Source organism: Nannobrachium achirus, assembly GCF_963921795.1.
Source record: "Nannobrachium achirus genome assembly, chromosome: 3".
Lineage (NCBI taxonomy): Eukaryota > Metazoa > Chordata > Actinopteri > Myctophiformes > Myctophidae > Nannobrachium > Nannobrachium achirus.
In genome coordinates, this window is record NC_137812.1 from 15,087,186 (window position 1) to 15,100,319 (window position 13,134).

General features: G+C 43.3%; 1 protein-coding gene across 1 annotated transcript in view; it reads left to right on the forward strand.

The window, feature by feature from the left end:
• The window catches only part of LOC308281304 (phospholipid-transporting ATPase ABCA1-like), a 66,715-nt gene that overhangs the window by 38,682 nt on the left and 14,899 nt on the right, over positions 1–13,134 (forward strand). The window contains exons 12-22 of the mRNA XM_080721449.1: positions 2,969–3,157; positions 5,394–5,605; positions 6,064–6,240; positions 6,909–7,131; positions 7,520–7,741; positions 8,122–8,326; positions 8,462–8,575; positions 8,910–9,084; positions 9,213–9,344; positions 9,756–9,895; positions 10,091–10,228. Coding sequence (XP_080577575.1) covers positions 2,969–3,157; positions 5,394–5,605; positions 6,064–6,240; positions 6,909–7,131; positions 7,520–7,741; positions 8,122–8,326; positions 8,462–8,575; positions 8,910–9,084; positions 9,213–9,344; positions 9,756–9,895; positions 10,091–10,228 — 1,927 coding nt within the window. The remainder of the gene's footprint in view (positions 1–2,968; positions 3,158–5,393; positions 5,606–6,063; positions 6,241–6,908; positions 7,132–7,519; positions 7,742–8,121; positions 8,327–8,461; positions 8,576–8,909; positions 9,085–9,212; positions 9,345–9,755; positions 9,896–10,090; positions 10,229–13,134) is intronic.

Below are 13,134 nucleotides of genomic sequence, written 5' to 3' on the forward strand. Positions count from 1 at the left end.
TGCTTGAGAAAAAGAATATCGTTGTTGTTGTCAGGCAGAAACCTCTTATCTCCATATTATAATTTCCATTTTATAAAAGGGTCACACAAAATATCAGATCTGCAAGCTTTTGACACGTTTTGAGCTCTGCTAGCCTTGCTATTTTTTTGAAAAGTAACAGTCTTGGACATAATGAGGTTTCCACCCGACAGACAGAGAAGTTATTTTTCAATGGAACAATATCTGGCAGCCATACATGTAACTGCAGGCCATCTGTACATTCAAACAGAACACATGCCGGTGGCACGACCGTTGCAACGTGCCGCCTCATGTCAGAACTATAATGGTCTGTTGGCACACGGACGGACTGAAGACCCTGCAGTCATTGACTCGCTGCTGGGTTGCTGACAATGATGAAATGTTCAATTATGACACGTTAATGGGGGGTGTCAGCCTGACTGGTGGCTCTGCCAGTTCCTGGCCTGCACAGACCATACTGTTGCTGTCGGCCTAGGAATTGAAAAAAAAAAAGAAGAAATGTACTTGTGTTCCAATGGATCCAATGTAGTTATTATTAAGTCACAAGCTTGTAGATTGACGCACGCACACACACAAACACATCCCACGCATGTCCTCTAGGCCCCCGTCCCCACACACACACAGGCTGTTGCGGCCTGTAATGTTCCTGACTATATGGGCATTTGAAGATAGTAATCTGCGTGTCGTCAACATGACTAAAGTATAATTTACTTGTCTGTCTGACTGACGTGGCATTGGAAATGGAGGATGGAGGCTGTTATCCAGGGTTGGTAGGAGTCAATATGTGTTGATGTTTTCCTGGAACGGGCGATGGGCTAATGTGGAGGAGAGTAGAAGTATCGAATTACAGAAGATTGACAGACTGGCGCTTGTACGCATAAAACAGGTCGTATTGATCAGTCGTACTTTTCTGCAGTGTTCTTGTGTGCAAAACACAACAGGAGAAAGACAGACAGACAGACAGACAGACAGACAGACGGCAGACGGAATGAATGTTCTAATAGGCTCACAGGGGGTCTTTGAAGCGTCCAATCATCCGTCTTGATTTGATTACGGCGACATGTGGAGGACGAGTGACAATCATGTCACTCAAGAAATGCCTGCCCTTTGAAGCCAAATAAGATTTGACCTCGTTTATATTGCCCCCCCTCCCCCGCCCCATCCCCACACGCCACAACAGACAATAGAGGAGGACAGAGGAACAGATGATTTCTGTGCTGTGGTCACAGTGAAAGAACAAAGTACTCAACCCCAGTACTTGAATCTAAAGATAAAGATACTCCTGGTCAAAGTGTTAATCAACCGGAGCATTTGCGTTTAAGTGTTCAAAAGTGCAAATTACAAAGTACATTTTCTGTTCTCACATCAATGCGTTGCTGTATAACTTTCCAGAATTTATAACGAAAAGAGCTGGGAACTATACGAAGCTCACGACGCGTCGCAAGGATAACACTTTTTTTTGTTTGTGTTATCCTTTTATTCCAAGTGTGTTACTGCAGTGGTTATCAACTTGTAGGTCAGGACCCCCAGGGGGGTCCCCAAATAATGTTGAGGGGTCCCCAGATGATTAGCTTAATGTGAAACATTGTTTTGTCACTCAACAGTAAACAAACCAACATAACATTTAAGTGTAGGCCTATAGAGGGTATCTGCACATTTCTAAAGTGACAATTTAAGGACTTTTTAATACCTCTAAAATGACAAATTAAACATTGGCCAACTTGTCAAATATTAGTGGCAGAAAATTTGAAAATAGCCGATCTACATATACTCACGCCACCTCGCAACACAAGGCGTTGTGAGCATGTAGATCGTCTATTTTCACAATAGAACCATGTTGTACAAAATGTAATGCCTCAACTCTTAGTGCTCGTTATGGTCAGTTCAAATATGATTATTTTGGGGGTCACGGGCTTAAAAAGTTGAGAACCAATGTGTTACTGTACTTCCATGCTGTTTACATGTTTTTGTCAATCAATCAATCAATCAATCAATCAAAACGGGACATAGTGGGGAAGGGCTCCCCTCTGCTCTGGGAGCAACTAAATCAACTAAAATGTGCTGTCATTGTAAGGTGCTTACAAAAGTACCGTATTTTCCGGACTATAAGGCGCACTTAAAAGCCTTTAATTTTCTCAAAAAACTACAGTGCGCCTTATAGTCCAGTGCGCCTTATATATGGATCATTCATTGACATTGACATTCCCTTTAGCACAGCTCCATCTGTTTGATGCATAACGCAACGGTAGCGTCTATTATGTGCGCCTTATAGTCAGGTGCGCCTTATATATGAAAACAGTTTGAAAATAGACCATTCATTGACAGTGCGCCTTATAGTCAGGTGCGCCTTATAGTCCAGAAAATACTGTAAGTAAGTGGATAAAAGTGGATAAAAAAAGAGGCCACCATCTGTTGTGTAACAAAGCCTTTCCAGAGCTTTCCAGGCTTTTTGTCTGTGCATCAATTCTAGCTTCCCTCTGTGTGGATCACATCACGCACATATAGACACCACTGCCACCCGGTGGTCAGTGGTGTAACTTGGAATAGTAACTGTGACAGTGAAAAGAAGAAAAGAAAATACATTTAGTTGCTGCCTTTGCCCTTTGGTAATACATGGAACTTAAATGCAAGAGCTCAATATATGTAATATTTTAGCCGTAGGCAGCATCAAGGAGAACTCCCCTTTTCTTAACTCTCCTGAACATTTTATGTTGAAATAATTAGTTTTCTGTGTAGAAATCCATGTCGTACGCAGCATCTTCAGTAGCTTAAGAGTGTGCGGTCGCGCCCCGAAAATAGCTGATCTACAAGCCCTCAACAAGTCACGGCACGACAGGTTGTGAGCTTTTAGATCTGCTATTTTGTAAATGTTTTTTGCCAAAAGTGCCCTTTTAGGGAATTTCAGCCCCTACCTTTCTAACATTCTCTACTGTGTGTTCTCTGCTCTCAGACGTTGCTCCAGAACAACGCCAGCGCGGCCTTCCTGTCCGCCCAGCTGAGCGGGACGGACTGGGACGTGGAGGACGTGTCCCTCTTCCTGTCCAAGGCCTCGGAGGACGCGCGCGTCGGCGCCTACACCTGGCGAGAGGTGTTCAACGAGACCGACCACGCCATCATGACCATCTCACGCTTCATGGAGGTGTGTGTTCGCTGTGTGTGTGTTCGTGCGCACGCGTGCGTGTGTGTCTGCAGATCGGCTTCCTTTTTTAGCTTCACGATAAAAAAAATGGCAGAACATTGGAAACAACTCCTAAATTCACAAATGTGTGCACGCATGCATATTTTGAAGGATACAGGATGAACGCCACATTATATTTTCAAATACATATTTCAAATATATTTCATATAAAAATGAACCTTGTGCTTATAATTGCTACGCTCAAGTGTTGTCGCGTTTACATAACTGTTCTTTGAAAGCTGGAGCGCTAGCTCACACAAAGTACATAACGTAATGGACCCAAATAAACTCATTACCCTCAAATAAAGTGACAGACATAATACTTGTGTGTGCCTCCGTGGACAAAATAATGTGTAATTATGTTAAAACGTCCTCGTTTCCAGCGCAGTCAGACAAACACGCAACTGTCCAGATCTTAGACCCTTTGCTTTGCGATCTGTTTCAGGATGCAACAGTACAGTCAAGGCTATTAAAAGCCATGAAATCGAATCTTCAATCGCTTGGGCCCCGTCAAAAGTGTCTGGCAGTGTTCTGTGTCCCGTCTTTGTGTCTGAATGGGGTCAGTGTGTTATAAACGACAAGATCCTGGCACCAGTTAGATGTTGAAACACTGCTGTAGAGGGAAACAATGTACAGAGCCAGCATGGTGCCCTGAGGCATGCCGCTCAACTAAGATTAGACTATAGGCTAAAGGGTTTGAGTGGTTAATCAATGTTCATTCCGCAGTTTGCAGATCTATTTAGTGAGTCATTCACTCACTTAAAAGGCTGACATGTTCAATGTATGTCGGCTTTTAACAAGAAACACCCACTGCTTAATCCAGGTCATTGACCTTGTTGTTTGTTTGTCCGCTGGGCTCCTTTTCTTGTCTTGTCCCTGTGTTTATTAGTACACATAAAGGGAGCATTTAGTTCACTGACATCGCATGGCTTTGAACCCGACAAGAAAGGTCATGCCGTTCCTCACGAATAACAACTCATTAACCTACTGACTGAGCAGAATGTCATAATAACGTTAAATCATAATGCCCAGTACAGTAAATTCACGTTCCTCCCTCTCGTGAAACTGATGCTTTCTCACACTGGAAAAAGTAGGTCAGCGACTTCCAGCGTAGGAAGAATGTCATGCAGGGAGTATTAGGGGATTCCTGGAAAGTGCCTTCCAGCGTTCTCCCTGACGGTATGGACGGACGCAGCGCTAGACAAGACTGAGACTGTCTTAAGTCGGCTTAGCGGAGAGACTAATGCCGACGTTGTCATAAGGAAAGCCCTTGGAGAAGTGCTTCTCAAAGTGGATTTCAGGGACTCTCTTAGGTTCCTTTATGGGGGTCTAAATGTACTCTTATAAGTCTGTAACTTTGACAGTGTACAAGTGGAACCAGATGGACCCTGACGGTCCATTTGGTTCCATTTGTACACTGTCAAAGTTAAGAAGATACCTTCAAATTTCTACGTTTGAAAACCACTGCTTTAGAGATTCTGTCCATCCTTTTCAAGGTAGTGTGTGTAATTAGTTCACCGGTGTTTCCTTTCCGTCCAAAACTAAACAATTACCAGATTGATTCTCAGAGGATCATTCTTCGGTCACAGAGTAGTTAGACAATACTAGCAAGTAGTAGAAACTTTATGTCTTGGTCAAAGTTGGCCTGATCGATTACCTAAATACCTAATGATACACATTTTGTGTATCATTATTTTATGCTTTAACTATTGAAAATGTTTTGAAAAATCGCGAAAATTTGATTTTTGACCCGATTCTATAAGTGTATTTTGAATCCTTCTAAGATTTTTTGAAAAACGTATGTTTCTATATGTCAGCAATATGGCCAGCCATCGTCAAAGAAAAGGTCCTTTTCACTTAAACCCCAGTTAGTCTGTTCTTGAGAGACTACTATGTCAGTGGTTCTCAAACCTTTTCATGTGAAGGACCCGCAAACTGATATTTATTTGGCCACGGACCCCCATCTCAAAATATTTAGTTCCAGGGACCCCCCCAGCAAAATTTGAATTACAAACGTTTGCTTTAAAAACACATACATTCAAACTTTTTCAAAAATAGCAGATCTACAAGCTCGCAGCGCGGCACTCGGTGCCGCGCTGTGAGCTTGTATATCTGCTATTTTTCAACAGTTAAAAGCAGTCAATAATTCTAGGCCCTAAATGGGTTAAATACCTTTCTCTCTGTCTCTGTGTCTCAGTGTGTGAACCTAGACAAGCTGGAGCCCGTGGCCAACGAGGAGCGACTGGTCAACAAGTCCATGGGTCTCCTGAACAACCAGAAGTTCTGGGCAGGCATCGTGTTCCCCGACATCAGCCACAGCGACACCGGCACCGACCTGCCGCCCAACGTCAACTACAAGATCCGCATGGACATCGATAACGTGGAGAGGACCAACAAGATCAAGGACGGGTACGGACGGGCCTGGGTCTCATAGCACACACACACACACGCATGCACGCTCACACACTTTTATATCATAGGTCCTGTTTTAGTTTGAAGCTATAGCAGCACATCACTATAGCCAAGGAGGATTACTCTCATTTTAATTCCTCTGTCTGTATGATGCTGGCTAAACCCAACATGTTTGATCAAACAACTACAATAACACAATGATAGAACAACTATTCTACCTCATAATATCGGTGAATGACTTGAGTTGCAGAGGCCACTGTAATGTTGTTCAGATTCGGTATCAGAATCAGATTTGTATCGTCAGATCACACGTTTGCAGGTGTAAAGTAGTGGGTGAAATGTGTGTGAGCTCAATGAAGGAGAGATCAAGTTGATGCACACAAAATGTTTTACTTAATAAAAGATAAAACACATGCCGTTATCTTAATCTTTCCTAACCTGTGTGTGTGTTATAGGTACTGGGACCCCGGTCCCAGGGCGGACCCCTTCGAGGACCTGCGCTACATCTGGGGAGGGTTCTCCTACCTGCAAGACGTCATCGAGCAAGGCATCATCCGGGCGGTCACCGGCAGCAAGGAGAAGACGGGGGTCTACATCCAGCAGATGCCCTACCCCTGCTACGTGGACGACATGTAAGATGATGACCATGTTGATCTCTACTGGGAAAGAGAGAGAACCTTTTAGACTGGGAGCTTCTCAAAGTGTGAAGCGGGTCCATTTGGTTCCATTTGTTCAAGGACCCCCAGAATTACATGTATTTGGCCACAGACCCCCATCTCAAAATATGTTGTTCCAGGGGGCCACCCAGAAGCAAATATTTGAGTTACACATGTTCACTTTAAAAAATATACATTCAAAAATAGCAGATCAAAAATAGCAGATCTACAAGCTCGCAGCGCTGCACTCGGTGCCGCACTGTGAGTTTGTATATCTGCTATTTTTCAATAGTTAAAGCATTAAACAATTCTAGGGTTAAATGGGTTAAAAATACAAATAAACACGCAAAGACAAATTAAAACAATAATAAAATATCATATCGTCGTATCTCCAAGTTTCAAACGTGTACGTTCTTTCGCAAAGCAAAGCCCTGCTTCATCATTACAAGGCTGTTGCACAAAAGTAGTGAAAACAGCAGATCTACAAGCACACAACGCCTCGCGCCGCGAGGCGTTGTAACTTGTGTGCTTGTAGATCGGCTGTTTTCACTAGTTTAAATCATTTTTAAAATGATGAATGCAAAACGAACGGTTTTGGACATCACCCGACAACAACGAAATCTTCTCTCTCTCTCCCCCCACAGGTTCCTGCGTGTGATGAGTCGCTCCATGCCTCTGTTCATGACGTTAGCGTGGATGTACTCGGTGGCCATCATCATCAAGGGCGTGGTCTATGAGAAGGAGGCGCGGCTCAAGGAGACCATGAGGATCATGGGCCTGAACAACGGCACGCTGTGGCTCAGCTGGTTCATCAGCAGCCTGATCCCGCTGCTCATCAGCGCCGCCCTGCTGGTGGTCATCCTGAAGGTGAGTGGCACGCAACTGTAACTCCATCTACGTTGTTATACCTTTCAATCCTTTCTGCCCAAAACCAACCCAAAACAACCCAGTTGGCCTATTGGTAAGGCCGACGGAAATGGAAGTGGATGCAACTCAAAGTGAACTTTACTCGGGTATCTAGTTTGTCAGACCTAGCCTGTCTTAAATGGGCGACCATGGCCAAAACTCAATCGAAAATCACCGATCGAAAATATGTTTTGGTTTTGGCCATTACCTCTGGAACGGAAGGTCCAATCAAAGCTTGTTGAATGCATAACTTTGAGGACATTAAATGTATAGTAGTATAGGGCCTTAATTTTCAGGCCCGTTGAGAACTCTTAAGTTTAACCCCTCCAATCCTCTCTTTCTGTTTCAGATGGGTAACCTGCTGCCCTACAGTGACCCCGGTGTGGTCTTCCTGTTCCTGGGTTCCTTCGCCGTGGTGACCATCATGCAGTGCTTCCTGATCAGCACGCTGTTCAGCCGTGCCAACCTGGCGGCGGCGTGCGGCGGCATCATCTACTTCACCCTCTACCTGCCCTACGTGCTCTGCGTGGCCTGGCAGGACTATGTGGGCTTCGGCGCCAAGCTGGTGGTGGTGAGTAGAGCAGTGGTTCTCGACCTTTTCAGGACAATACCCCCAAAATAATCATATTTTAACTGGGGATATCCCCAACCCTGACAAGCACTTAAGAGTTGAGGCATTAGCCTACATATTGTATAACACGGTTCTATTGTGAAAATAGCAGATCTACATGCTCACAACGCCTTGCAACGCGAGGTGTTGTGAGCATGTAGATCGGCTATTTTCACAATTTCTGCCTCTAATATTTGGCTGGACGGTTACTATAAAATAGGTCTGACCATAGCTGAACGGGTAATATAAAATAGGGCTGGCCATAGCTGAACGTGTAGAATAAACTCATAAAGGAGTGTGTCATATCTGATCATTTCCTCCCTCCTCTCTCTGTCTCTCAGAGCCTGCTGTCCCCCGTGGCGTTCGGCTTCGGCTGCGAGTACTTTGCCCTGTTCGAGGAGCAGGGCGTGGGCATCCAGTGGTCCAACCTGCTGGCCAGCCCCATGGAGGAGGACCAGTACAACCTCACCACCTCCATCTGCCTCATGCTGTTTGACGCCTTCCTGTACGCCGTCATGACCTGGTACATCGAGGCTGTGTTCCCCGGTACGTCAACCTGGTCATCAGAAGAATGCTGATGATTGTAATGATGTTGTGGTTATGTGATGTCTACGTTGTATACTGTTGGTGGTGATGGGTCAAACATGATGTTTACTGATGTTTTACTGTGTCTAAAACCAGGCATGTACGGGATCCCTAGAGCCTGGTACTTCCCCTTCACCAAGACCTACTGGTGTGGAGAGGAGTGCAACAAGAACCTCTCGTCCTCCTCCGGAAAGCAGGGAAACGCTGAAGGTACAATCATCACAATTTCGGCATTTAGCAGACACTTAGAACAAGCAGCAGTGTAGCGCCTCAAGAAACTAGGAATGAACCTAGCATCTGTTTAGGTAAATTGCATTCATAATCATAACCAAGATTTGTCTGCGTGGTAGCTATATGTTGATCAGTTGCTAGCATCAATCGAGGCAGAATGTGTGGCAGGAAGGGATACAAGGAGAGATGCTCTACTGGTTGTTTTAAACATTACTCCAGGGCTCAACGCTGGGAAGGAAATATATTCCATATAGCAAAGCATGGTCATTATCAATGTTCCTAAGACGACGGCCTATGTTTGTTCTGTGCGCAGCGGTGTGCATCGAAGAGGAGCCGTCCCACATCGAGCCAGGCGTGTACATCAAGAACCTGGTGAAGGTGTACAGCCACGGGAACAAGCTGGCTGTGGACGGACTGAGCCTGGGCTTCTACGAGGGCCAGATCACCTCCTTCCTGGGACACAACGGAGCTGGCAAGACAACCACCATGTAAGATATACACCTTTGAAACATTTTAAAAGTGAAAGTTAGAGTTTTACGTTTGGGGGGGAGGCAGATTAGTTTTTCTCTTATTGTTTTACTAATTGGCTGCTTCCTCTCTCCTCGTCTCCTGATAGGTCGATCCTGACGGGGCTGTTCCCGCCTACCTCCGGCACGGCGTTCATCTTGGGTAAAGACATCCGCACGGAGCTCAGCGCCATCCGACAGAACCTGGGCGTCTGTCCCCAGCACAACGTCCTCTTCAGCATGTACGTATCCCCACATCCCTGGTGCTCAACCCAACATGGAGTCTTTAGCAGGTTCCAAAGGGTCCTCAGCTAAATCATTAATAGTTGGGAAATAAATGAATGCTTACGGGTCTATAACTCCAAGAGTGTCATAATGTGACAGCCCTGTTTGGTTTCATTTGTACTTTTGGAGTTATATTAAAACTTGAGGATTTTACACTGTAGATTGTTGTCCCTTAGGGGTTGAAAAAATCATATCAAACAGGGGCCTAATGGGGGTCCTCGAAATCAAAAAGGTTGATTCACAACCTTTGTAATTTCAAGGACCCCCATTAAACCCCTTCTCTACCAGATCACAGATTACCCCTGACTTTTTAAACGGTGTACGCATGCACTGATTGTACGCTGTCTCTGTGTTCTCCTCCATCCCAGGCTGACCGTGGAGGAACACATCTGGTTCTACGCCCGTCTGAAGGGTCTGTCAGAGGAGAAGGTCAAATCGGAGATGGAACAGATCGTCAGCGACATCGGACTGCCTCACAAGAGGAAGTGCCGCAGCAACACACTGTCAGGTGAGCCTTCTGCTTAAATCCTCCTGCCTTTAACAGTAAGCGTGCAACAGTAAATCCATGCTTTTATTCCTCAACATCTGAGGATGTTTTCCATGTGTTGTGATAAGCTCCATGTGTACACGGGTCAAGCTTTTGCAAAGGCGTGACTGATCTGACCGATCCGTTTTCTTTTTTCTTTTTTTTTTCCTTTTTCAGGAGGCATGCAGAGGAAGCTGTCAGTGGCATTGGCCTTCGTTGGCGGGTCGAAGGTGGTGATCCTGGACGAACCCACGGCCGGGGTCGACCCGTACTCGCGCAGGGGAATCTGGGATCTGCTGCTCAAGTACAGAGCAGGTAAACATATGTTTTTCAGCAGCAATAACCAACCTGTGGACCGCGAGGAAGTGGGCACCCAAATAACCCAACCTCAAGACCTGAGGCCGATTCGACTAATAAATCTAAATCTGCAGTTATCACACTTTCAAGATTTGTCAAAAATGTTCAAAAATTTCAGATGTATAAGCTTGCAACACAGGCACGAAGTGACACGCTGTTAGCTTTTATCATCTGCTATTTCTTTTGAATAGCCAGGAAAGAGTGATTCCTCTCGAAGCCTGTTTAGGAATCTCGGTAATCTCCACCGGAAAATCTCCACCCCGCCATTTCTCAGCCTCCTAACATCCTGTCCCTCCCTTTCCTGTGTGAATGTCAGGTCCAATGGTGGACAAAGTACATCAAGTATAGATGGGTCAGTGACGTGACGCCCCAAAAAATGTGTTTTTAAAAAAACTTTAAATTGCAGGCATAAAAGTTATTTACTTTTGTTCTACTCACTCTCAACCTTATGGAAATACATTTTGTTTTTAGATATTTTATTGGAATCAGACTTTATTCAGCAGTTTGTTGTACTTGTGCCTAAAATCGTCATATGGTGTGACATGAAAATAATTGTTCATAAAATGAAAATGGAGTACATCTTTCTTAAGTTACTCACTTTATCAAAGTCCTTTATCATAACTAACCAGTGATCCACTATAGTTTTTTGAAAATGAATTATATCTGTATATTTTTTTCATAATCGACACTCTGTGTGAGGCCCATGTTTATGATCTTACAACATATTTTAAATGTATTCTGTCAAAACTTTCTCTAAAATTACACAAATATTTGTGACTCTTCCTGATAATATTCTCTATGTAATCCATAAACATTTTTTTGGTTTAATCATTAATAAAGGTATGATTTCTCACTATTTGGAATGTCACACCAAATGATTTAGTGTCACACCGTATGATCATATCTTCATGTGTCAAAGCAAACTGTGTTTTAACCTACCTATTAGTGAGTACTGAACTTTACTGATTGATTAAACAATTACCCAGGATAACATGGCCTTAATATTTCTGAACAGGATATTATTGTAGGGCTTTAACATGGGATAAGAAAGAATTGTAGTAGTAGATGGATGATGAGGATGTGCACAGGAATGCTACGCACACCTAAGTCTTCTGCCGGCCCACGGCAGAAGGATCCTAAAGGGACAATAAGGCGCATAGCCACACTTGGAGCCAAGGCATTGAAGGCAACATTTTATTAACACCAATTAGTGGAAACAGAACTCAGCATTCAGGTAAATTGCTTTTTTCCGAAGTCTCCTGAACTTGAACACAGCATTTTGTGTTGAACAAATGTAATTAGGAATCATGACATTACACCACATCTCCACTAGCTAAAGAGTGCTGGGTTGCGCAACTCCGAAAATAGCTGATCTACAAGCTCTCGCAGCACAACGTGTTGAGAGCTTGTAGATCAGCTATTTTCGCTAGTTTTGTCTCGGGTCCTACCTTAACACTGTCCACTGTCCAGTCCAGTGAGTGAAAGTACAAAAGTATTAGATCAGATTAGATTATACATTTAGACTGTATTGTACATCAGCCAGTCGTATTTGGTGAGGGTAGCAAACCGGCTGCCTTGTTGCGGTTCTGCTATGCCACAGACAACCTCCTGCTCTTCGTAGAAAATGCAGTCTCGCCCCTTTGGCTCCTCTCTCCTTGCTGGGTCATTGTTTAGTTTCTCCCTGTACTTTCTCGTTCTCTCAGCACTTGTCATTTTCCAGCTGACAAAAGAAAATGGAATGTATAGTTTAAGACAAAGAGAAAATATTGTTTAGATTGAAACAATATGTTAAGGTTTCTGTGAAGGGGTTTCTGCTCTGTCTGATGAATTTGAAGTATCACTGAATGAAGCTAAATTACATTTTATGAAAAAATGTTTAAAACAAATGTTTAAATGTACAAAAGAAACATGGAACTTTGTTATTTGTTGTTATATCTGTAGTTAAATACAGTATAAATCATATGGTGTGACAGTCAAGTCATATGGTGTGACAAGCAGACATGTCACACCATATGATTAAGTGTCACACCATATTACTGTTTTCTCCATTTAGGTTTACCTTGAGGCTACTATGTACACATTAGCATGCTAACAGCATGCTAGCTATAACAAAGCAGCCTAGATCTACATGGAAATATGACCAAAACTTCAAATAACTTAAGCTTTTTTTAAAGAAAAGGTGTCACACCAAAAGACATCCAGAATGGTGAGTTTGTCAACGTTTCAGCAAGATGGCATTTCATGAAAATGTTAAAATCATAACTCACCTCAGACACCTGTCTTGCAGTTGTGCTGGGAGTGCTGAATAGCCTTACAGAAGAAGGACCTCTCTAGCCAATAGGTGTCCAAATAATTGCCTGTTTAATTTTTCCAAACTAGTGTCACACCAAATGATTTTGGGTTGGGGGACAAAATGTTTTTGATCAGAAATGACTGAAAACATTATGCTTTGACTTTGAAAAGATATAGGCTCAAAATAGACATTTTTTTTAGCCTAAATTCATTTTCAAATGATTTTTAGCAATTCTTTTTCTTAGTTTTATTCAAGTTCCCACTTTGAGAAACAAGGTCAGGACAGTCACACCATATGAGTTTTGCCATGTTTGGTTGAAGATTCTGAAGAAATGAGGAATGAAATGTTTTAATCTTGAGTAAGTTCACATAAAGCTTAATGTCCTGCACAATATTCAGAAGGTTTTTGACAAATATATTTTTTATTTATACATGTTTGACACCGAGGACAGCGAAAACGTTACGTCACGTCACCCACCCAGATACAGCCGGTCAAATATTACTGAACCACGAGTGAAAGTTGCTCATTCAAATTTGTAATTGTGTTAAGAGTACTTGCTTTTTAAAACATG